The sequence below is a fragment of the Canis lupus genome, chromosome 6 (genome assembly GCF_048164855.1).
Source record: "Canis lupus baileyi chromosome 6, mCanLup2.hap1, whole genome shotgun sequence".
NCBI lineage: Eukaryota > Metazoa > Chordata > Mammalia > Carnivora > Canidae > Canis > Canis lupus.
The window spans coordinates 50,397,712-50,424,587 of NC_132843.1; the positions used below are offsets into that span (position 1 = coordinate 50,397,712).

Below are 26,876 nucleotides of genomic sequence, written 5' to 3' on the forward strand. Positions count from 1 at the left end.
AAATAAATCATGCAACCTTGCACATAATTTCCTTGTTTGTACAGTGAAGGGATTGGATTGATTGTTGCTAACATTTCTCTCTGCTCTAAAACCCTCTGATTTTTATCCTTTGCTATTTGCAAGAGCCAGGAGAGATAAAGGTTGCCTTTTATGTTAGATTTGATTCTAAATCTAATGATACAGGACAGTGGTGCTTAAATTATTTTTTGTTAAACAGTAAGGAAACGCTGAAAAAGGTTCAGTGGTAGTATGAATACACACTGTGCTTTGTTACGACTAACTGCTACTTTTATTTTAATGGCCTATACTCTTCATCTGCCTATCTAATTTTTCTCTTAGTATTATTATTTTAGCACAAACAAGGAGTGCATTTTTAAGAAGGGACTTAGCCAGTATGGTAAAATGTCTGGATCATTAAAAAATAATAATAATAAAATAAAAGATGTCTAGATAGTTGATAAGTTTCTAAGTATGAGCTAATCTACAATATAATACCTTTTTTTTAAAAACAAAAGGTCTTACTTTTTTAGGGTGGGAGGAGGTGCTAGGTACCTCTCTCTTTCAAATTCAGCCTAACATTCTCTTTTAGGGATACCTGGGTGGCTCAGCGGTTGGGTGTCTGCCTTCTGCTCAGGGCGTGATCCTGGGGTCCCAGGATCAGGTCCCACATTGGGGTTCCCTGCATGGAGCCTGCTTCTCCTTCTGCCTGTCTCTGCCATTCTCTCTGTGTCTCTCTCATGAATAAATAAAAATCTTTTTTTTTTTAATTACTCTTTTATAACATGTTAGCATGTTGTTGAGGAAGTTTTCTAAAGTGAAAATAAAATCTGTTTAGTAGCATATTCAAGTTTAGAATAGAGAATTTTATAAAAAATTCTATTTTTAAGTAATCTATATACCCAACATGGGGCTCAAACCCACAACCCCGAGATTCAGTAGTCATATGCTCTATCAACTGAGCCAGCCAGGCGCCCCAGAATGGAGAATTGTAATGGCCTCATTTTGTCTACCAAACAGGGTAAGGTGGTAGAAGATTATTTGAGTAATAACATTACGGTAGATGCTCTTGTTTCTTCCCATGTGGTAGGCAAAATGAAGCCTAGCTACCCTGTAGAAGTGCTGCTGGCTTGGAGCTCCTCGGATCCCATTTTTGTCACCCTGTCTTAACTTGTTTTCTTTCAAATTCATGTTAGAGGGATCCCTGGGTGGCGCAGCGGTTTAGCGCCTGCCTTTGGCCCAGGGCGCGATCCTGGAGACCTGGGATCGAATCCCACGTTGGGCTCCCGGTGCATGGAGCCTGCTTCTCCCTCTGCCTATGTCTCTGCCTCTCTCTCTCTCTCTCTGTGTGACTATCATAAATAAATTAAAAAAATATTTTAAAAAATTCATGTTAGAATATGCACTCACAAATATTTCTGTTGCCTTAATTATCTCTTCTTGATGCTTCTAGACTGGGGAGAAAGAGTTAGGGAGGCTTCTTACAGGCAGATTATGCTTCTTTTTTCTATCTTTTTGGTCTCCTTTGTAGCACTCTATTACAGGAGAAAGGAGTGACAGTATGGAATAAAAACAAATTCAAGACAGGTTCTTGATCTCATTTAGCTAAAATGTTCCCTGTTTGTTGATCCTTTTTCTAATTGTCATTAATTATTCCTCATTACTTGGAATTCTTATAATGACTTTCCACTTTGAAAGTTACTGGCAATTCTAACGTATGTTGGCTTTACTGTCTGGAAGGAGCACTGAGTGAACAGGGCTATAGAATCATCTGCTGTTAGGTTAATAGTTTCAGAATTTTCCTATAGGGCTTTAGAAATTCCTGCAATCATTTTTGTGGCGTACAAACATTACTTCAGAGGCCAAAATTATAATGAGTTTTATTTTTTTAATGGCATTGTGAGGAATCATTTGCTTGGTGTTGTCATAACCAGTGTAGTGTGAAAGGGTTGTAGAAGGTCTTTCTCTCTTCCATGTTGACCAAAAAGCTTTTCTACCATTTGAACCCCTTAAGGGTCGCTGTTAATATTTTGTTGCCATTTTCTGATGAATGGTTCAACTATTAAATAAGCAGAACCTCTGGCAGTCTGGGTGGCTCAGCGGTTTAGCACCTGCCTTTGGCCCTGGGGCCTGATCCTGGAGGCCCAGGATTGAGTTCCCCGTGGGGCTCCCTGCGTGGAGCCTGCCTCTCCCTCTGCCTGTGTCTCTGCCTCTCTCTCTCTCCCTCCCTCTCTGTCTCTCATGAATAAATAAATAAAATCTTAAAAATTAATTAATTAATTAATTAATTAACTAATAAGCAGAACCTATAATAGAGGTATGTTCTGGAGGTACTGCTTTCTACTAAAGATAGTGCAAAAAGGGTCTTGAGTGGCTGCCATAATATTTAAAAAAACATTAACAGGGGCACCTGGGTACCTCAGTGGTTGAGTGTCTGCTCTTAGCTCAGGACGTGATCCCAGGGTCCTGGGATCGAGTCCCACATTGGGCTCCCTGCATGGAGCTTGCTTCTCCTCCCACTGCCTCTCTCTCTGTCTCTGTCTGTCTCTCTCTCTCTGTGAATAAATAAATAAAATCTTTAAAAAACAAAATTAAATTAAAAACAAAAAAAATTAACATTTTTATTTTGTCTCAAAACAAACTGTACAAGTAGAAAATTTTGTTTACTTCTTGTATAGCTTAGTCAGGAGTTGACAAAGAATTTACCTTACTGAAGGAAATAGATTATTGTATGTTCAGAGCAAGGACAGCATTTTGAAAGTTCATCCAGTTAACATTTTTTGCATTTAGGTAAAACGAGACCTTCAGGCCAAATGTAGAGATGGTCAAAAAGAATCCAGTTTTCTATTATTTCTGAGCAATTAGAGCTTTGTTTTTGGAAAATCTTCCTTTGTATTTGCTTGTTTCCCTTAATGATAGAGCTTCCTCATATTATAACAAATTTTTATATTTAAAACCAGTATTATCAAATGCATTAAAAAAGTAAGTAATTCAGTTTAAAAATGTTTAATTTTTAACCCCACCCAGGGATCCCCTCTTTTGAAATATTATAAGCTAGAAATGTTGATGCAAATACACAAGTAGATAACTAAATTGATACATGAAATAGGAAGGAATAATTGAGACTGAAAACCTATAATTTGATCATGCACAAATAATAGGACCAAATTTTGGAAATTCCGCCTTGTACATTATGTGCTTGTACATTAAGAGTTTTGCGGAGTTAGGATGCCTGGGTGGCTCAGCGGTTAAGCGTCTGCCTTCATCTCAGGGCATGATCCTAGAGTCCCAGATCAAGTCCCACATCGGGCTCCCTGCATGGAATCTGCTTCTCTCCCTGCCTATGTCTCTGCCTTTCTCTCTGTGTCGCTCATGAATAAAAAATAAAAATCTTTAAAAAAAAAAAACACTTTTGCAGAGTTGCCTCTAACATAAGTGGCAACCACATTTCTTAGCAGATTCCAGTAACTAATTCTAATTGATGAGCACAAAATTAGTATCTCATTTAATAAATATATGTTACTGGTAGATTGCTTTCAGCTACAGATAATGGAAACTGAGTCTGGCTTAAACACAAGAGAATTGGCTTGGATCACATGATTTAGAGACCTGAAGCTTCAGGACTGGGTTCTGTATGTTCCTTTGCCCTCAGGTTCTTTCCCTGGTGGTTGCAAAACACCTGCTAGCTTCCTTATGAGAATCTGAAGAATAGAGAGTAACCACTTCTTTTCTTTTCTTTTTTTTTTTTTTTTTAAAGATTTATTTATTTATTCATGAGACAGAGAGAGAGAGAGAGAGGCAGAGACACAGGCAGAGGGAGAAGCAGGCGCCATGCAGGAAGCCCAGTGTGGGACTCGATCTTGGGACTCTGAGATCACGCCCTGAGCCAAAGGCAGTTGCTCAACTGCTGAGCCACCCAGGCCTCCCAACCACTTATTTTCTATTAAAAATGAGAATAACTCTCAGAAAGATCTAAGCTCTTTCCTTGGTTTCATTGGCTACAACTGAGTAATGTTCTGGTTTGCAGTCTATTCCTGAACAAGTCAGTAGCTACGGGGATCGGATTGATCATTTAGATCTTTCCCTGAGCTGAGGTCATATGCTAAACAGAATTACTTCTTACCCAAATGGGGAGAATTGGAATGGCAACCAGCATGTGCTTAGTATGTAGTCTGAAGTGAAACTTCAGAATGGGATTAAGAAGTACAAATTTCAGTTTTGAAATAAATAAATGATGAGGATGAAAAGTACAGCATAGCATAAGGTTATAGTCAATAACAGCCTAATAACACTGTATGGTAGCAGATGGTAACCTCACTTCTCATGATGAGCATTGTGTAATGTATAGGATTGTCAATCACTGTGTTTTACACTGAAACATATGTCAACTATATTTCAAAATAAAAAATTTTTAAAAATCAATAATTAGCATTTGGGGATCAGTTCTGGTCCACTAGTAGCACAAAGACAATACTTTGGGAATCACTGGTATAGTGAGAGTGGACTGAGGGCAGACCCTGAGCAACACCAGCATTTAACAAAGAGAACGAGAAGCCTGTGAATCAGTCTTCTTATTTAAATTTATTTTGTATGTATTTTTAATTATGAGCTACAGAAAGCTATTCATTTGGCCTTATTTAATCATTTCTAACAGCATATGTCATATTTGATTTTCCCAGTAGTTTTTCTCTATTATATCTCTCTGTGTCTGGTTACTTTAATGTCACTAGAATGGTGTTTCTTTGATATGCTGCTCATTATCTTAAAGGAAATAGGGAAATAATTATACATGGTGTCCTGAAGTTAAAAGTGAAATGTGTATTTTGTAGTACATAAAGTATCTAATGATTAAGATACTAAAGAACTGCAAGAACTGTATGCTTTTTTTTTTAAAGTTCTTATAAGTAGTTCTTTATAAGAAGTGAGTTATGTTAAAATTTATGACAAACTTCAGACTTATACCTACTACATGTTAGGTATCTTAGAAAAATTACTATTTTTTTTACTATAAAAGAATAAATGGTGAGATTTACTACCCTGTGTCTGAAGACTTTAATGATTAGAAATGGGTTGTGAGGGCGCAGCCCCAGGGGCCCAGCAGTTTGGTTTAGCACCGCCTTCAGCCAGGGGTGTGATCCTGGAGACCCGGGATCGAGTCCCACGTCCCTGGTCGGGCTCCCTGCATGGAGCCTGTTTCTCCCTCTGTGTCTCTGCCTGCCTGCCTCTCTCTCTCTCTCTCTCTCTCTCTCTGTGTGTGTCTCTCTCCTGAATAAATAAATACAATCTTAAAAAAAAAAGAAATGGGTTGTGATTTGTAGGGGGCTATGCGTGGTAGTGGATCATGTGTCTTATTTGCAGACCCTCCTCTCCTTGAGTAATCATGAGCCTACACTATAATTTTTTTTCTTGTACTTGACATGTGTAGGAAGGATAGACATGATGAACCACTGCTCATCTCTGCATATTTTTTAGGCAGTGAGTTACTAGCCAACAGAACCAATTCAGGAGGCCAGTGAGTTCTCCTTTACATTTTATTACTATGCCTCACTTAGTTCCAAGGAGTGAGGTAAGGCATTGCATTTTCTATTTCATATATCAGTCTTCTCTGAGGTTTGGCACTGTAAATCAGAAGTTCTTGAGCTTTATCATGCATAAGAATATTCTGGAGGGTTTGTGAAAAAAATTATTGCTAGGCTTCCAACCCCCAAAGTTTCTGATTCAATAGGTCTGGGGTGGAGCCTGAGAGTTTACATTCCTAATAATTTCCCAGATGATACTGATGATACTGATCCAGGTACTGTACTTTGAGAATCACTGTTGTGAAAACATTTGACATGTAATAAAAAGCAAGGAATTCAGTCATACTGAATTTATTTAAGGAAAAGATACATGGTATTTACTACTGTTTAGATTAGACTTTGTATTGCTTTTCTCTCTCTGGTTGTTGGCTACTACATTAAGTGACCCACAGGGAATATTCTCTTAAATTATGTTTCTTTACTAAAGAGTAGTTACCATTTGGCAATTGGCATCTCTTAACTTTTCACAGATGCATTGATTATTGCTGCTGGGCTGTTTCAGCAATAACCACTTTTGGCCTAGATGAAAGCACTTTGCATTATTTTGCTTGATGATCCCAAAGATAGGATTTTTTTTTTTCTATCTGTTCTTTACTAAGATATCGTAATTGTTATTTCACTCAGTAAGTATTGAAACTTTAAACCAGTCTGAGGCCAGTACAACCCCTTTGCTATTGCCAGCTGTGCATGTTTCTATGGAAACTCAATAGGGGCCAGCAGGATTACTATTGTAAGGACCACACCTGGCTTATTTGCATCCAATTTAAGTTGGGGAAATTTCAGAAGAATAAAAGGTCTGTAGATGTGTCGATGGACAGCCAGAAAGAGCTTGTTTGTAACCATCATATTGGTCTAAAGAGGAAGAGTTGGGTGGTTTTCCTTATTCATTATAGTTCATGGTTTTGGAGGGCTTTGGTGGGTATGTTAAAATTTGTATTTGTTTTGTGTATTTGTCTCGTGTTTTGTTTCTGTTTTAGGAATAGCCTTTTAAATGAAATATCCTAATTTATATCTTTAATTAAATATCCTAATTTTATGATATTAAAATTCCCTTAAAGAATTTAAAGTACATATGGATCAGACTCTTTTTCAAGGAAGAAAGAATTTACTTTCTTTCTAGTTGTATAAGGTAAAAATATCTTAGTTTTTGACACTGTTGCAGAATTATGGCAGAATTTTGTGTTGATCTCCACTTTCAAGTGTTATGAGCTGCTGTGAACCCCTTCTTTCACAAAAAATAAGACAGTTGGAATTATTTACATATTTGATTTTGTTTGCACCATTGAACTTAAGCTTTGTTTCAGAGTTTCATAAATGGTTAGGACCATCACTGAATGTATAGGAAAAAATTATATGTACTAGTTACATGAGCATAGAGTACAGTTATATAAAACTTAGATGCTTTTAATTAACGTTATACCACTCAGTTATACTAATTTATACTAGTACTAAATAGTTATGCTAATTCAAGCATAGCTATACAGTACAGGTACATGGCAAATAACAGTTAGTGCATGTACCCACTCTTCTTCCTTGGTTAAGGCTGCTTGAACTTTTTACTTGTCAGGATTCTGAGATTTTCTGGCAAAGAATGTAGTGGTCAGCCAGTGATGGTGAATCTCCACACTTGTGTGTGCCAAGTATTTCTTGTCTTCTAGAGACAAAATGTAATCCTGTACCCTTTTTTCAGAATATTTTACAGTGATAGCAATATATATTGATCACCTGCGAACTTATATGTGTGTATGTATGTATGCATATATATGTGTGTGTGTGTGTATAGTGTATGGGTGTGGATAAAGCCAGTTGAAGTAGATACTTGTACATTTGGAAGTAGGTAGCATTTTGGATTTGGGGATTTTTTTATTAGTGAAATCTACTCTGAAGAAAAAACTTTGTAGGTTATTTTATTCAGCTTTATGAGAGAGTAGCACCTTGTGTAATACATGTTCCAAGAAATTTCTATATACCTCCATGTTCCTGAAGTAAGGGCAGGTGCTAATATCCCTATTTTGTAGATGAGGAAATAGGCACAGGAGAGGGGGGCTGCCTCTAATCCCTTTATGTTTAGGCAGCTAAACACACCCTGATGGGTAGTCCAGTGTTCCCCACTGTGTATAATTGTTCCCCCTTGAAGTGTTAGGTTATTTTATACAGCTTACTCAGTCTTGCCTTTTTCTCTTTTTGTATTCATAGACTGGAAAAGTAAGAAGAGCTTTCCTGCCTTTTTAATTACCAAACTACTCTCAGTTTTCAATGAATCAATTCAAAGAAAGAATGCAGTCTTTCTATACCTGGTAAATATTTTCTGCTCCTAAAAGCTATTAATTTAGTAGCCTCTGATAAATCCAGGTGTTTGTGATGATTGCCTTTAATTTTGTGGAATGACTATAAAAATGACTTATATATATGATATGAACTCTGAAATTTATTTGATATTTATTGATATGATGGAGTGATGTTTCGAATGCCTGTGCCCTAGCCAGCAACAGAAAATATTTTAGGATTGGCCCTAGTATTTAGATTAGGTACTCTTGGGTGTTGTGAGGTTTTTTGGATTTTTTTGGAAAAAGTTGTGACATTAATGTAAATAGGATGCATAAATATATTATTTTGTTAAGTATTCTCTATTTAAAAGTACTTATAAATAATAGTTTTATAAAATTAATCTAGGAATCAGAATATTAAACCTACATTTTACCATTTTACAGATGACCTAACTGAACTTAGATCAAGTAACTTGCTTAAGAAAGTTCAGCCAGCCAATGTATAGCTGAGATCAGAATTTAGATCAGAGGCTACATATTTTGATTCCTACTCTAGTGCCTTTTAAAAATTCTTATTTTTTAAGTACCTTATTTTTTTTTATTTTTTTAAGATTTTATTTATTCATGAGAGATACAGAGAGAGGCAGAGACATAGGCAGAGAGAGAAGCAGGGTCCATGCAGGGAGCCCCACTGTGACTCAATCTCGGGTCTCCAGGATCACGCCCTGGGCCAAAGACAGGCGCTAAACCTCCGAGCCACCCAGGCATCCCTTAAGTACCTTAAATAAGAATTAACATGCCCCTAGGCAGCCCAGGTGGCTCAGCGGGCTTAGCGCCGCCTTTGGCTCATGGCGTGATCCTGGGGTCCTGGGATCGGGTCCCATGTTGGGCTCCCTGCATGGGGCCTGCTTCTCCCTCTGCCTGTGTCTCTGCCTCTCTCTCTCTCTCTTTCTCTCTCTCTCTCTGTCTATCATAAATAAATAAATACAGTCTTTTAAAAAAAAGAATTAACATGCCCAAGAGAGTGAATAAACCATAGTGAAATTTTTTTTTTTTTTTTTTTTTAAGATTTATTTATTCATGAGAGGCAGAGACATAGACAGAGGGAGAAGCAGACTCCTCACAGGGAGCCTGATGCAGGACTCAATCCTGGATCCCAGGATCACGACCTGAGCTGAAGGCAGGCGCCCAACTGCTAAGCCACCCAGGTGTCCCCCGCCATAGTGACATTTCATATGGGTCTTTTGTAAAACTTATGATGTTAATGTAAGAACACAGAAGACAAAATGGATTAATATATGCTACATAAAATATTTTATCTATTGACAGCCATTAATTAGCTTCTAGGTACCATTAAACCTTTTAAATATACTTTATTTAAGCCTGAGGTGAACCTTTGGGCATATTTTGGACCTGTTCTGCAGACGAGTAAACTGAGTCTTTCAAAGAGTGTGCTATATAGGGCAGCCCGGGTGGCTCAGTGGTTTAGCGCCGCCTTCAGCCCAGGGTGTGATCCTGGAGACCAAAGATCAAGTCCCGCGTTGGGCTCCTTGCATGGAGCCTGCTTCTCCCTCTAACTGTGTCTCTGCCTCTCTCTCTCTGTGTCTCTCATGAATAAATAAAATCTTAAAAAAAAGGGCAGCCCCGGTTTAGTGCCGCCTACAGCCTGGGGTGTGATCCTGGAGACCCGGGATCGAGTCCCACATCAGGCTTCCCGCATGGAGTCTGCTTCTCCCTCTGTCTGTGTCTCTGCCCCTCTGTCTGTGTGTCTCTATGAATAAATAAACAAAATCTTAAAAAAAAAAATCTTAAAAAAAAAAGTGTGCTATAGCTTAGGATGTTAGAAGTGGAGTTTAAACCCAGTTCTCTGTGACTTCAAAGCCCATTACTAAGCTGTAAAGCCTGTTGATTTTTTGGAATTAAAACTAATCATAAACCCAACCTCTCACATGTTAACTGATGCCGATTATGGAATAATTTCCTCTCATAATTCACCCATCCAAAAATCTGAGCATTTTAGGGACATATTAAGGTAGTATAAAGAAACCAGGTCTTCCTCTATAATGATTTTAACTATAGGAATCATATTAGCTATTTTTGTAATGTTATTTAGAGGTATAGATCTTATACCCCCTTTAAAGAAGAAAGGTATTTATGAAATATTTTATATTCTAAACATATGCTTAAACTAACTCAAGTAAGTCCAAAGGTATATTTTGTGTGACTGAACATTTGTCTCCATATTTTTACTTATTGTAGTTGATCAGTGAGCAATGATTTTTAAAATAGACCTTTCAAAATTGGTTAAGAAATCTTAATGAAAGAAATCAATGTTACAGCAAAGATATCATCCAAAAATTAATACATTTCAAATGTCTGACTGCTTGGGGATAAATAATAGCTTATTATCTTAAATGAAATTGTAATGATGAAAATATAAAGAAAGTTCCTTCTTTAGTAAAGTACCCAGAATACTGAGTTTGCCCGGACCAGGTGTATCTTTGCCTTAAAACATGACTTATACCCTGAAACTTACCTTTCCCCACGAATCTTTGACTGATTTAACACCATCACCTGCCTGGCCAAAAGAGGGTGGGGATGCATAGAATGTAGGCAATGAGATACTAAAAATTTGTTTTATTAGTACCTCATGTCAGTTAACTTTTATTTCTGGTAGTGTGGAGAACTTACAGCAAAGAAATGTAATTTACGTGCATTTTAATCTGTACTATTCAAAATGAGAAATTACATTAGCTTGCCTGGTATTTTTCTGTTTTGGGCAGTCATATGTTAGGACTCTATAAAAGGTGAGATACATTGACAAATTTCCTTATTTTTTTAGTTAAATTCTTTCTAACTAACTGGAGCTTGCAAAGATGGTGTGAAACTTATTGATATTATGACATTGTGAGAAGATTACAAAGTTGCTTCCCTACTTTTATATTGCAACTTTGTATCATCTGAGTAGAAGGGAAGGAAGTGAGGCAGGGCTGGGACAGCTAATGCATACTGAATTCCTACTCTTTTGGGCATCTACTAGGCATGTTTTTTAGTGGAAGCGTAGAAGTACAGGAAGTAGAGCAAAGAGAATTTGTACTATGTACAAAATTAAGCCTTGCATTTTGTTTAGATGCTCAGTTTATTGATCTACCATATTCCTTCATCATCTGCCTTTGGCAGCACCAAATGCTGTTGGTTGGTTGTAGTGCTCTGAGTCACAACTACCTGGGATTGCTCTTTTATTGCTTATGTGGCCATAAGGGGATCAGTGTTCTGGATTTTGTTTGGTTTTGGTTTTGGTTTTTTTGTTTTTGGTGGGGATGGGGTCAAGTTTCAAATTTTCAGAAAACTATAGTTAGCTATATTGTACTATTTAAAATTATGCTTAAAAAATTGCTTAGAGGGTAGATCTTATGTTAAATGCTCTTGCCACTCACAGAAATTTTTAATGAAGAAAAAGGAGGGAAGGAAACTTTTGGAGGTGATGGACAAGTTTATGGCCTTGTTTATACTCTCACAGGTGTATACTTATCTCTAAATTTATCAAGTTGTATACATTAAATATGTACAGCTTTTTATATGTCATTTATAACTTGACAAAGTGTTTTTCAAAAAAGGTTTTAGAAGAGAAAAATCCTACTTCTTAAATGTTATTTAAAGATCAAAACATGAGAAAAAAGCAGAAATCAGCCATGTTCAGATGGTTGTAAATTAAGTCTGTTCTTACCATATACAGCAAAGGGAATTTTTGGGCCTATGGATTAAAAGTCAATTAGAAAACATAAAAGTAAGGCAGCCTGGGTGACTTAGTGGTTTAGCGCCACCTTCAGCCCAGGCTGTAATCCTTGGGACCCAGGGTTGAGTCCCACGTCGGGTTCCCTGCATGGAGCCTGCTTCTCCCTCTGCCTGTGTCTGTGCCTCTCTCTCTCTCTCTCTCTCTCTCTCTCTGTGTCTCTCATGAATAAATAAATAAAACCTTAAAAAAAAGTTTAAAAATGGGAAAAAAAGTAGAAATGTTCAAGAGCATCACTTAAAATTTTTTATTATAACAGAAAATTTTTGACAGTGGTATTTATTAAATTATCAAAAGCATAATAATACCATTATCATTTTCATAATTATTGGTTATTTAAAAATAATTTATATTCTCATTTTAAATTTAAAAATAAGCATGAGTGATAACATGATCTTCATTTTTCAAATGAAGAGATTAAGGTTCAGATGTTATATTAAATTTTCTAGGGATGCCATAGGAAAATGCCACAAACTGGGTGGCTTGAATAACGGAAATTTCTTACCTCATAGTTCTGAGGGTAGAAATTCAAGATTAAGGTATTAGCAGGGTGTTGGTTCCTTCTGAAGGCAATGAGGGAGAATCTGTTTCATGTCTTTCTTCGCATCTTCCCTCTGTATCTGTCTCTGTGACCAAATTCTCCCTTATTATAAGGAGTTTAAATCAGTAGTGTTGGATTGGGGCCCACCTTGTTGACCTCATCTTAACTTGATCATCTGCAAAGACCCCATTTCCAACTAAGGTCACACAGATCCTTGGGGTTAGGCTTTTAGCATCTTTTGGGGGACACAATTCAACCCATAATAGATGATAAGTCTTTTGCTCAACGTCTCTAAAGTAGGAAAGTTAGATTGCATAGTAGTGCCAGTAAAATAGTAGTATTAAAAGAACGTAAAATATATATAAAATTTATTCACTGGGGCACCTGGGTGGTTCAGTGGTTGAATGTCTTTCTTAGGCTCAGGTTGTGATTCTGAGGTCCTGGGATTAAGTCTCACATTGGGCTCCCCATAGGGAGCTTGCATCTTCCTCTGCCTATGTCTGTCCCTCCGTGTCTCTCATGAATAAATAAAGTCTTAAAAATATATATTTACTGGGGATTCCTGGGTGGCTCAGCTGTTTGGCGCCTGCGTTTGACCCAGGGCGTGATCCTGGAGTCCCGGGATCGAGTCCCACGTCGGGCTCCCGACATGGAGCCTGCTTCTCCCTCCTCCTGTGTCTCTGTCTCTGTCTCTGTCTCTCTCTCTATGTCTATCATAAATCAATCAATCTTTAAAAATATATATTTACTAATATTGCCTTTTGTCTGGGTAGATTTTATTCAAAATTAACTGAGTTTCTAAAATATTTAACAGAGGGGCACCTGGGTGGTTCAGTCAGGTAATCATCTGCCTTCAGCTCAGGTCGTGATCCCAGAGTTCTGGGATCGAGCCTCCCCCCACCCTCCATCGGGTTCGCTGCTCAGCCAGGAGTCTGCTTTTCCTTCTCTGTCCTGCTTATGCTTTCTCTCTCAAATAAATAAAATCTTTTAAAAAATAAATAAAATATTTAATAGAATTTTAGGTTATGATGGGTTTCAAGCTCTTTTTTTGGTATATGATGTGTTTCCAACTGTGGAAAAGCTGTTCAGTTCTTAGTGCTTGCATATGAGCTTAAATCTGAACTTCCATTCATGCAATGTGGAGCCTTAAGATGTGGACTCCTCCTCCATACCTTGAGATGTCCATCAGAATATTGTTTAAATTGTTTCAGGTGCACTTTGACCATAGATAATCTGTGCATTTCATGATCTATAAGAATTGTAGTGTTGTCAGTGTTAATATGCACCTTGCAATCAGATTTCTGAGGGATGGAGAGGGCAGGGCTCCACTAGAAAAATAACAAAACACTGGTAGTTTGTTTAGCTGCTCCCTTCCCCCTTTTTTCTTTTCTTTCTTTGCTATTGTTTTATTTTGATTTTAAATCACTCCCAGTACTTTAGTGAATAACATAATACCACAAATAATGATGTTCTGCTGCATAGCCATGATACAAACATAAAATGTGGGAAATTAGCAGTATCACTTTACTATCCACTAATTCATAGGCCTGATTCAAATTTCACAAGTTGTCCCCAAAATATCCTTCATAGCAAAAGTATCTAATCCAGGATTTTACATAGCATATAATTATCCTATCTCTTTAGTATTCTTCAATCATAGTTCCTTAGTCTTTCCTTGATTTTCAAGACTGTGACACTTTAGAAGAATATATTTTGTGGAATGTCTTTAAATTTGTGTTTGATAGTTCCCCATGATTAGGTTCAGATTATGCATCTGTGGCAAGAATATCACAGAAGTGATGTGTTCTCTCCATCTTTTCTGATAGTGTACAATTTTGATTTGTCCTTTGACAAGTGATGTTAACTTTGATCACTTGATTAAGGTGATGTTTACCAGGCTTTTCCTCTGTAAAATTGTGTCTTTCCTTTTAATTGCTTAATATTTTGTAGGGAAACTAAATTTTTATCATCAAATTTTTGCCCACTACATAGAGTATTTTGACTAAACTTTTGATAATGATGATAATGAGAGTTTCCAAAAGCTGATTTTCTGTTATTCTTTCTATATTTACTATTTGGCAATCTGTAAGGAAAAACTTTCTCTTTTCCTTGTTTATTTATATCAACATGAATTCCTATGAGTAATGGTTACAATTTTTTCTTTTAAGATTTTGATTTATTCACTTGAGAGAGAGAGCACAGAAGGAGGGGGACAAGCAGGCTCCCCACTGAGCGAGGCTCAACACAGGGCTCAATCCCAGGACCCTGAGATGACCTGAGCTGAAGTCAGACACTTAACCAACTGAGCCACCCAGGTGCCCTGGTAATGGTTAGAATTTATTATTTTCATTTATTTTGTTCATATTGTCCAAAATTTGATCAATGGGAGGCCTTTCAAACTTGCTTCTCTGTCTTTTCCAAATATTCCCATAATTTTTAAAGCACTTCCGCTACTAATTTTTTCACCAAAACAGTAAAAGAAAAAATATAAAGTCTCAGCCTAGAAACAAAAAGCCTCAGTAAAGAAATAGAAAATATAAAGAACTACGTGTACCTGGGTGGCTCAGTGGCTGAGAATCTGCCTTTGGCTCAGGTCTTGATCCCGGAGTCCTGGGATCACGTCCTGCATCAGACTTCCTCTGGGGAGCCTGCTTCTCCCTCTGCCTATGTTTCTGCTCATCTGTCTGTGTCTCTAATGAATAAATAAATAAAATCTCTAAAAAAAAAAAAAAAGAAAAGAAAATCTAAACTAAATAGAAATTTTAGAACTGAAAAGTACAGTAACTGAAATAAAAACTCACTGGATGGGCTCACAGCAGAATAGAGGGGACATAGAACAATGGAACTGGAACGTCAAACAGTGGAAATTACCCAATCTAAGCAAGAAAGAGAAAATGGAACAGTAAATGAACAGAGAGCACAGAGACCTATGGGACTATGACAGAAGGACCACAGAGGAGGAGAGAAGAATAGGGGCAGGGCTGGAAAGCTTTGCAGAAGGACTGGCTGAAAACTTTCCAAACTGGTCAGAAGGCACAGACCTACAGATTCCAGGATCTGAGCAAGTTCCAAACAATATAAACCCAAAGAAGTAATAATAAAATGTTGAAAACTAAAGACAAGAGAAAAATCCTGAAAACCATAAAAGAGAAATGACACCTTTCCCTATGGAGAAAAACAATTCCAGTGATAGTGGATTTCTCCTCAGAAACCAAGGAGGCCAAGAGGCAGCAGCATAACATTTTTCAAGTATTCAGAAACATAAAAATTGGGGCACCTGGGTGGCTCAGTGGTTGAGCATCTGCCTTCAGCTCAGGTCATGATCCTGGGGTCCTGGGATTGAGTCCAGCATCAGGCTCCCCATAGGGAGCCTGTTTCTCTCTCTGCTTAATGTCTCTGCCTCTCTCTATGTCTCTCATGAATAAATAAATAAAATCTTTAAAAACAAAACAAAACAAAATGAAAGCTAAAAATCCCAAGTTCTTTATTCAGCAAATACATCCTTCAGGAATGAAGGGGAAATCAAGACATTCTTAGATGAAGGAAAGCAAAGTAAATTCATCTCCAGTAGACCTACCCTAAATGAATTGCTAAAGAAATGAAAAATGTAGTTTTAAATCAACAGAACATATTTAGGACTTGTGTACCAAGACTACCAAATGCTGGTGGGAGACGTCAAGGAACATACAGGGAAAAGGAGAGATACACTGTGTTCGCATGTTAGAAGACTCAACATAGGAAAGTTCACTTCTCCCCAAATTGATACACAGGTTTAATGCAATTCCTAACAGAATCCCCCCCTATGACTTTTAATAGACAAGATTATTCTAAAATTAATATAGGAATGCAAAGGAATTAGAATAGCCAGCAAAATTTTGAAAAAGAAGAAAGTAGAGAAAATCAGTTTCTCTAATTTCAAGACTTATATAGTTGCAGGAATCAGGTCTGAGGATGTTGGTGGAGAAATTGACATGTTAATCATTGGAACAGAATACAAAACCCAAATAGGTCTACACAGGCATAATTGACTGATACGTGACTAAGGTACAAAAACAGTTGGAACAGAGAAAGGAAAATCTTTTAGACAAATGATTTAAAAAAAACAAAAACCAACCTTTAATCTTCACACTAGGAAAAAAAAAAACATATAAGAAACATGATACCAGGGACACCCGGGTGGCTCAGCAGTTGGGTGTCTGCCTTTGGCTGGGGGCCTGATCCTGGAGTTCCAGGCCCACACTTTGGGCTCCCTGCATGAAGCCTGCTTCTCCCTCTGCCTATGTCTCTGCCTTTCTCTGTGTGTCTCTCATGAGTAAATAAATAAAGTCTGAAAGAAAGAAAGAGAGAGAGAGAAAGAAAAGAGAAGAGAAGAGAAAGAAAAGAAAAGAAAGAAAAGAAAAGAAAAGAAAAGAAAAGAAAAGAAAAGAAAAGAAAAGAAAAGAAACATGACACCAGAGGGGCAGCTAGCTGTTTCAACCAGTGGAGCATGCAACTCTTGATCTTGGGGTTGTGAGTTCAAACCCCATGTTGGGAGTAGAGATAACTTAAAAATAAAATTAAAAACAAAAACATGATACCAGAAATACAGCCTACAAAAGAAAAAAAAATTGAAAAAAAATTGATAAACTAGACTTTATCAAAACCAGCCATAAAAAAAGGATGAGATCTTGCCACTTGTGAAAACATGGACGGACCTAGAAGGTATTATGCTAAGTGAAATAAGCCAGACAGAGAAAGATACCATATGATTTCACTTACATGTGGAATCTAAGAAACAAATGAATAAACAAACAAAAAGTGGAATCAGATCTGTAAATACAGGAACAAACTGATGGTTGCCAGTGGGGAGGGGTTGGGGGAATAGACAAAAATGGGGAAAGGGGAACGGGAGATAACAGGCTTCCAGTTATGGAATTGAACAAATCACAGGAATAAAAGACACAGCATAAGGAATATAATCAATGGTATTGTATTAGCATTGAATGATGACAGATGATAGATACACTTGTGGTGAGCATAGCATAACATTGTTGAATCACTGTTATATTCCTGAAACTGATGTAACATGTGTCAGCTGTACTCAACCCCCCCCCCCCCCACACACACACAATGAAACTCAGTCCTAAAAATGTAAATAGTCCAGAAGGGATATTATGGATTTTTAGGAAAATCCAAAAGAATGAAATAGACATGTCACTGAAGAGGATATACTAATGGTAAATTAAGCATATGAAAATACATTCCATATTACTAGCCATTAGGGAAATGCAGATTGAGACCACTTGAGATGTCACTACATGTTAGAACAGCTACCATGAAAAATAATGACAGTACCAAATGCTGATGTAGATTTGGAGAAACCGGATCTCTCATAGATTGTGGGAATCTAAAATGGTACAGCCATTCTGGAAAATATATGGAAATTTCATTAGAAACTAAATATACACTTACCATGTGGCCCAGCAATATCACTTCTGTGCATTTATCCCAGAGAAATAAAAATATGCCCACATAAAAAGATATACATGAATATGCTTTACATATTATAGATGAAAGTCATTTACCAGACATGTCCTTTGCAAGTATTTTTTTCCCTGTGTGGAGCTTGTGATCCAATGTACATCCCAAATGTGAATGTTCGTAGCACCTTTTTTTTGGTAATAACTCAAAACTGGGAACAACTGAAAACTCTTTCAATGGGTGAATAAACAAATTATGGTACATCCATACTATGGAACATTCTGTTCAGCAGTAAATAGAAATGAACTGTTGATACACGGGACAACTTGATTAGATCTTAAGGGTATTATGTTGAATAAAATTATGCCAATCTGAAATGGTTGTATACTCTATGATTCCATTTGTATCATATTCTCAAAATGACAAAATTATAAAGATGAATGACAGATTAGTGGTTGTCAAGGATTCAGAATAGCCGGAAGGGGAGGAATGAATATGCTTATAATGGGATAGCAGGAAGGAATTCTTTGTGATGAAATAGTTCTGTATTTTGAATGGTGGTTATGTGATCTACTTATTCATGTGACAATAAAATGACATAGAACTATACATACCTTTTATACCAATGTCATTTGCCTGGATTTGATGGCATATTGTAAGATGTAACTAGTGTGGAAACTGGGTAAAGTCTTTACAAATTCTTAGGAATTTCTAACTATTTCAAACAAAAGAGAGATTGTCATTGCTATAGGATTTCAGAGAAATAGTTACCTGACAAGGAGAGGAATAAAGGAAGATCTGAGGTCATAGCTTTTGAACCTGTTTTATAGGATGGATAGACTTTTTTCATGAGTTGATTTGGGGAGGGAAAGATATTTTAGATTGGGAATCGGTAAATGTTAATGGAATGGTGCTACTATACCGTTGATACTATTAAAGCATATGAGTAACATCCAGTTAGTCAAAAGAACATTTTAATTAGTTGAGTAGAGGAATGTGTCTTTAAATTTTTTATCTCTGGGATGCCTGGGTGGCTCAGCTGTTGAGCGTGTCTGCCTTCAGCTCAGGACGTGGTCCTGGAATTCTGGGATTGAGTCCCGCATTGGGCTCCTGCATGGAGCCTGTTTCTTCTCTCTCTGCCAATGTCTGTGCCTCTCTCTTTCTGTGTCTCTCATGAATAAATAAATAAAATCTTTAAAAAATAAAAATAAAAACATAAATTTTATATCTCACATAGACTCTGAGATACTTGTTACCCTTGTATTTTCACACAAATTTATGAAACCTGAGAGTAAGAGACATAGAGAAGACACAAATCCCCAATATCATACATGAAACCTAATACTTCAAAAGGGATGGATGGGAATCATTAAAGTAGCATATGGTTTCAAAAAATAATAATAAAATAAAAGCCTGTATTTCATGGGTTTAAGAAATGGAATCAGAGAAAAAGTCACAATGCAGTTGTTAAAGTAGGAGAACTCTAATTTTAGCCAAAGATGTCAAGACAAATTATAGGCTTGTGTTAAAGCTGTGTAGTCACCTATTCTTTTACTCCATGGAATTTTCATACTTGATGATTGTGTTTTTGGATGATTGCTTAATATTTCTTTCTATTCAGTTGTAAGCTTTCTGTGGCTCAGCAGTGTATCCTCAATTCCTATCCCACTGCCTGGCAGCACCTAGTAAATATTTGTTGAATGTGCTCATGCATGAAATCAATGACTTTGCAAAAACTCTTTAAACTAGAACAAAGAAAAGACAGTTATAGAAATAAACAGGATGATAAGGAAGGCTAGACAGGTACATGTAATATGATGGTAAAACTTTGGTAGAGCTATGCGAAATTTAAACTTCACAACTAAGAAATTCAGGATTGGGTTCTGTAATGATATGTTTCCTAAAGGATGCCAACGTGTTCGATTGAGCAATAGATGAGCTACGTACATGACTGTAGTAACGTATGTTGGCAGAAATTAAGGAAAAGAGCAGAAGCACCAGCCACTGCATACTATCTGCTGTGATAGCTTTCTTAACAAACTAACACTAAATAAATGACTCATTAGATTAACTGCTGCCTTGAGGATTTCTGCTTAAAACACACCGTGATGCCCTTCAGCATGTTGAATACACTTTTCAGTATGTCTCTGCATTTCTGCTGCAACTAGTCAAATGGTATGATCAACAGGATCATGACTTGTTTGTGTTCCCAAGCCTGTTCCAACTGGTGGTACTTATTTTAGTTACATGATTTAAATCATTATATAAGCTAAGGAAAACAGAAGAGATGATGTTTCTGTGAAAACTTAAGTTGAATGTTTTGAAAAGAATAGATAAAAGGTAATGACTAAAAATACTGCTGAATTAGATATGAAAAGAGCTGTAAAATATTAGAGATAAATTAATTATTCTTTAAAAAAGAAAGAAAAAGATTCTGTACCCAGAGTGCTTGACTTGTTAAGTTCTTGCATTTTTTTAAAGATTTTATTTATTCATGAAAGACAGAGAGAGAGAGAGAGAGAGAGAGAGAGAGAGGCAGAGACATAGGCAGAAGGAGAAGCAGGCTCCATGCTAGGAGCCTGACTGGATCGCGGGTCTCAAGGATCACGCCCCTAGGCTGAAGGCGGCGCTAAACGGCTGAGCCACCTGGGCTGCCCCTTGCATTTTTTTTTTTTAAGATTTTATTTATTAATTCATGAGAGGGAGACACACACACACACACACACACACACACACACACACACACACACAGTGGCAGAGACCTAGGGAGAGAGAGAAGCAGGGTCCTTGCCGGGAGCCTGATGTGGGGCTTGATCCCGGATTCCAGGATCACACCCTGAGCCGAAGGCAGGTGCTCAACTGCTGTGCCACCCAGGTGTCCCCTTGTCTTACCGTTAAAGCAGTTTTTCAATCTGTGGGTCATCAAGTCAGTTTCGTAGGTTGAAATCAGGAACGTTTTTTTAAAAAAACAAGGATAGGGCAGCCTCGGTGGCGCAGCGGTTTAGCGCCGCCTTCAGCCCAGGGCGTAATCCTGCAGTCCCTGATCGAGTCCCACATGGGCTCCCTGCATGGAGCCTGCTTCTCCCTCTGGCTGTGTCTCTGCCCCCCCCCCCCTTTCATGATTAAATAAATAAATAAAATCTTTAAAAAATAAAAAAATAAGGATATACCAGATTACAATCATACTGCGTTACATCTAGAAAGGAGCATCATTTCACGAATTTTTTTTGAGTTTTTAATGTTCTTAATATATATGTAAACTGTGAAAAGCTTGAAAAACAAAGCTTAAGAAATTGAAAACAGAAATACTAGAGTAAGTATAAAGGATATGATTTACCCAAAAAAGGGCACTGAAATTAGTAGATTCAAATTTTTAAAGCAAGTCTACCATCAAAAGATTGTTAAATACATATTAATGTACTTTATGTTAACGTGAAATATTTAAGGTATGTATATAATGGTTGTATAGTATTTATTTTAAGTTGACCTTTTTAATTGACCAACTACAAATCTCCATGTTATGGGTAAGAGTTTTAATATATTTTATTTTACTTACTTTCATCTCATGCCTCCTCATTACATCTTTTTCTCCTGCTTTCTCTGTCACTTAATCGTGTGACCTAGAGTCATTCTTTAGGCCTCAGTTTGGTTTTTAGGAAATAAAATTATCCTTTAGATCACTTATTTGGCAGTGCTTATTTGCCAGAATGATAAATTCTATCTTGGTGTTTGCCATCTAAGATTTTTTATAAATAGCAGACATTCTGTTTTCATAAATCTTTTTTTTTTTTTTTTTTTCTTGAGCACTGAAATCCTCATATTGCAACCTTAGGGGGCATCATTCACATATATTGTGATATACAGTGCATAAGAATAGTGTTGGTGCTAATACTCATTACTTGATTCTGGATCTAAGAAATTTCCATATCCCGGAATGATCTTTTGTATTTGAGCATTAGTAAATTATTTTAGGCTGTCTGTGGGTGAGGAGTTTTGGGATTAATTTTTTTGGTAAGATAACAATTTATAATTCTTGAGGTAATAGCATTTTTATTACTGAGCATCTGCTGACACAGTGTCACTGTTTTCTGGAAGGAAGCTAATAAGGAGACTAAAGTAGTGGCAGATTTTGAAAAGAGGTGATGATTAAAAAGGATATCGATGTGTAATTGAGACTGCCTAGGAGTGAAAGCAGTGGAGCTAGGAGATGAAAAATCCTATCAAGAGGACAGTTGCTGAGTCGTACATTCCCATCCATTGGACTAGGTATACAGGCAGTCCAGGATAGCATGTACAAATGGCTGTTCATCTGGTATGTGACCAGGTTGGAATTTGATAATTTAGGTAGGTAGAGTACAGGCCTACCTCAGTTCACTCATATACAAAAGATGTATTTTAAAAAGCTAGTTTGTAATTGAGTTGATACTGTCATCAGTTGCCTTTCTAATGAGACCTAGACTAGCCCATAAGATCATGAGTGAAAAGTCACTCTAATACAGATGGTGTTAGCCATGAATTGTGGATCCTCAAATATCATTTCTTCCCCTTCCCCCTTTTAAAAGAAAAGGCTCAGGGGTGCCTGGCTGGCTCAGTTGGAAGGGCATGCAACTCTTAATCTCAGGATCATTGAGTTCAAACCTCACAGTGGATGTAGAAATTACTAAAATAATAATTAAAATTATAAAACAACTCAGTTTTAAGCATAATTTTGAAGTACGTGAATTTTAACTTTGTCTTGCAGCTCCTTTTTATCCTTCCATATGCTACTATTTACTATTTTCTACTTTCTATGAACCCTGTGCTCCCACCCCTATCCCCTGAGTCCAGGTCAGCTAAACAGCATTTACTTTATAAGAGTATTTACTGGCCTTTTTCCAGTGGGAACAATTATTACCATACTAATCAACTCCTAAATGAGGTGTTAAAGGAAAGCAGTTGAATTGGATTAATTTATGCTGAAATGTGAATGACAGTTCTACCAACTTTACAGAAATTTTCTTTTTTTTTTAAAGGGTATTCTTTTTAGGTTAAGTTTTAATCTGATATTTCAGACAGAGGACCATATAAAGTGAACACTTGAGCTTTGTGGGGAAAGCTGTCTGTTCCCTTCTTTTGGATCTAACTTTGCCATGTTGAGGGAGTCCAGGGGAGAAATAGATGGCAGCCATTCTCCCCTAATCCATCTATAGAGGCTTAGACAACCTTCTCGTATTTAAACCTGCCTTTTAGAATGTGGAGAGTACCTGCATCAAGGGTGGTGAGTGGGAGTTTTCTTGCCATCCCTGTTGTAATCAAGTCCACAGCATGGGTGAGGCTTCCTGTCACCCTGGATACCTGCATTTCAGCATCGGCCTTCTTTTGCCCCCTCTTCCTGTTCCTGGGGTGAAGATAATGACTTTTGCAGTAGAGGGGACAAGGTTCCCTCTTGGGAGAGCAGCCTCTATGATGGGGAGCTATAGGCCCCCTGCTATGCCGAGGCCCGTGGGACTCTTGGCTCAAGGGAGTAGGTTTTTACACTGCCAAGGTCCTATCCCTGCGAGGTACCTTCCGGCAAACACTTAGTTGGCAGTAATTATCTGGCTGCAGCTTCAGATCACACTTAGCTGATTTATGAAAGACCAAATTGGTATAAGAAAGATAGTTTAGAGGTGTTGATGCAAATAGCATAAAAAGTAGATGGTAAGTTGCAAAGATTGTCTATAATAAGCACAGGCAGTAAATGTAAAATTTTATGAAGACAAAAGAGGAGGGAAAGAAACATATTGATAGCTACTATTTTCCAGTCACATTCATCATTTCTTCTAATACTTTCTCACCAATAGCACTTGTATAGTCCAATGCATTCGAACCTCATTTGAATTTTATATTTCGTTGTATAATATAGTCTTGATTGTTTTACTACAAAGTGTTGTGAATTATTACTGGATAAAATTGGTGCTCTTAAAAGATGTAGCATGTTTGTCCTGTCCCCAGGTACAGCTGCATCATGCTCCACTCCATGATCTAGTCTGAGAGGCACAGGCACATTTATCCTCAGGGCAACCTCATGAATAGATATTACCATTTTACAGATGAGAAAATCAGGGTTCAAAACGGGAAGGAACTTGGTCTCACTGGGACTAAGTGAAGTGACAGTGTTCAGTTTCTCCCCTCAACTCTCTCCTCAAGGATTTTGTGCTTCTACAAAACAGAAAAGCTAGCAATATAAATAGAGTGCTTATCTAAAAGTTGAGAAGTTTTTGGTTCTGTTCCTGCATAATTTATTGACTTGTAAAGAAATCTTTTTAAAGGTCCATGATAGAAGTCTTGTCTTTCATTTCTACATATGCATGTTGAATTTAATTTCACCCTTAACGTTGGAAAAAAGTACATACATATTTTTAAAAATCAGACATTTGGCATGTTTGAAGACTAGTTTTAAATAAAAACAGTTATTAATGGGATAATACCCTGGAGAACTCTCTTCAATTCTAGTGCACTCTTCTGTGTATCTGTACAGACTTGACTTTTAAAGACAAAATCTGGGCAGCATGGGTGGCTCAGTGGTTTAGCACCTGCCTTCAGCCTGGGGCGTGATGCTGGAGACCCAGGATCGAGTGCCACATCCGGCTCCCTGCATGGAGGCTGCTTCGCCCTCTGCCTGTGTCTCTGCCTCTCTCTCTCTGTCTCTCATGAATAAATAAATAAAATCTTTAAAAAAAACCACAAAATCTTTGTCACCAACTATTAGTGTCTTCACTACACTGACAACAAGCTATTTTAATCTGCTACCTTATTTCAGCCCCCAGTGCCTTCTCCTTCCATAAGTATATAACTTGGCCACAATGTGTGATAATAGCCAAGAGCTCAGATTTTGATGTCAGTAAAATCCGATTTTAAATCCTGACTCCAGATTATTAGTGTAATATTGGTTAAAATGCTTTAGCTTGCTGCTCACTGTGCCTCAGTTTCCTTTTATTTATTTATTTTTTTAACAAAGTAGTAATACCTACTTCATGAGATTTTTTTTTTCTTACTTCATGAGATTTTTATAAATTTTCTCCCAAGTTGTCTATGGTGTTTACAGTAGAATGTCGTATCATATCATGTCATATCATGCCTAAAAAGTTTTGGGCTGATATTTTTACCTTGTAAATTCACTTTAAATTGAACAGATACATTCTTTAGTAAAGAGTATAAATATCTATATATATAAAGAGTATACATATATGTATTCATGTACATTAGATGAACTTTACTTGAAAATACTAAGTCCATAATTTATTTGACCCATTTTTTTAATGATATTGTAAAGAACAAAGTGCCTTCATACTTTAGATTGATTTTGATGGGGGAAGAATACTGCATAATATATGGCATTCAACTAATCTATTCTGTTGATTTGGTAGTATAAAAAGATTTATCGATGATGAATTTCCATACTCTTGAAAATAATTTTATAGCTCTTCCACTGCTTCTGGATTTATATTGTTGCCTTGTTTTAAAGTAAGACTTTCCCTAGTGTATGTTAATATTTGGAAAATTCCCTATCAGTAGGCTAGCACCATCTTGACAGCCCTATGTTCTGCTTCTACCTTGCTAATTGTTTCCTTGGGATTATTTGGATTGTGTAGAAAGCTTTTTGCAAATCCTCTTATTACTGAAGTCATTGTTGCCAGCAGGAATAAGATTAAAGGTGCTTAAGTCTGTAGAGTTGTTTCTAATTTGTACGTGTCATTTCAGTGCCATTTTAACAGAACTCTGTCTCCTGTCTCTCCCTTCTCCCCCGGTACTATCTCAAGTTAGGTCCGAGAAGCCAGGCCATTGGAAGAAATCTCATTTTATCCTCCTAATTATTATGCTGGCACTCAGGAGATAATTTTTCCCTTCATGCACTGCCAATTAATATGCAAATGGACTGATAAATATTTATGCAATGATTTAAATTATGCAGGGAGTGCTTTCAGTGTGTTCTGTAAATGAATTGTTCGTGGACTTCAAAGTGCTGGCTGCTGTGCTAACGAGGAGAGATTTGCATAAGGCCCTAATCACACGCATACTGATTAAGCTTCATTATGGAAACTGCCAGCTGCAATCTTTGTTTCTATTTTATTACAAAAAGGGGAACTTTTCATGCTTCAGTTGCCTTGACAATGTCAGTCCTAGCTGGTAGGAGAGACTAAAACTCCTCTGAGCAACTGAAGTTTCCTTATTCAGTTGAAGATTGCTATGGTGTAACTGAAGTTGTATTTTGCTTCTCCCCCAATCCACTTTCCACCTCCCACCCTTGTTCTCTTAAGAACATAGTGTAGATTTATTAGAAATAGTAGTACCTTCTTTCCCCCACCCCAAACTGCTACCTGTTTCTTCCTTGCTCTGGACTGTGGGAACCTCTAGAAGATTTCACAGCAATGCTGGACTGCAGTGACTATGTTCTAGGTGGGTACCAGCACAGTTCTTTCTTATAAGCTTTAATATGGAAATAGCGCGTGTGGGGTTGACTATGCATAAATACTTAATCGCATATGCAACCAACTCGGGGGAGGGGGAGAGGTGGATTGAGCAGAGAAGGAAGAAAGCATTTGCAAGGCACGAGCATACTTGAATTTGCAGTAGGTCCCTCCCTATCACTAGCTCTTCTGGTTCAGAAGACATTTTCAGTACATAGTGTAGATTTGGAATTCAACTTAAACAGAGTACATTTTTGCTTTTTGGAAATATCTATTGGGAGCATTTCATATAGTTCTAAAAAACACTCAAAATCTAAAACTGGTATAAAGTATACCTAAATAATGTGACATATTAATAAAAATGTTTTGCATACCTAATGTGAATGTCTTCTATAAAAACCAAAAGTGCATAGTGAAAAATAAGATGGAGCCATAGTGCAGAATGGCTCCCATAAATACTAATGCAGAGGGTAATTGCAGTGGTACTGCAATAGGACTGTTGATCAGTTTCCAGATTTGAGAAACCACCAAGTTTCCAAAATTTGGCTGATATTAGCCTTTTTTATTTAAAAAAAAAATCAACTTCTGTTCTTGAGAAAACAATTTTAAGTGCTGGAAAGCCTATTTTTAGAGTTTTCTCTATAGAACAGCAAACCTTTTAGGGAAGGGAGTGTGAGGCTTGATTATATAAACTGTCTTTGGTAACTGAGATTTAAAATAGATTGAGACACATTGTGGCTCATGGTGGCCCTATTTTGTGTTGAGATTTGTCTGTTTTGTATGCAAAATTCTTGAAACCTCTTTAGGTCA

At 37.1% G+C, this 26,876-nt stretch overlaps 1 protein-coding gene across 5 annotated transcripts in view; it reads left to right on the top strand.

Annotated features, from left to right (window-relative positions):
• POU2F1 (POU class 2 homeobox 1) overlaps positions 1–26,876 on the top strand; it is a 187,006-nt gene that overhangs the window by 73,626 nt on the left and 86,504 nt on the right. Inside the window, exon 2 of one of the 5 annotated variants that reach the window (XM_072830450.1) lies at positions 7,773–7,873. The exons of 3 other annotated variants lie outside the window; for them this stretch is intronic. Coding sequence is in view for 1 of the 2 variants with exons in the window: in XM_072830449.1 (XP_072686550.1) it covers positions 26,028–26,055 (28 nt within the window). In the remaining variant the exon portion in view is untranslated. Of the gene's footprint in view, positions 1–7,772; positions 7,874–25,422; positions 26,056–26,876 lie in introns of those variants that run through there. One more of the 5 variants, XM_072830449.1, reaches the window with a different exon arrangement.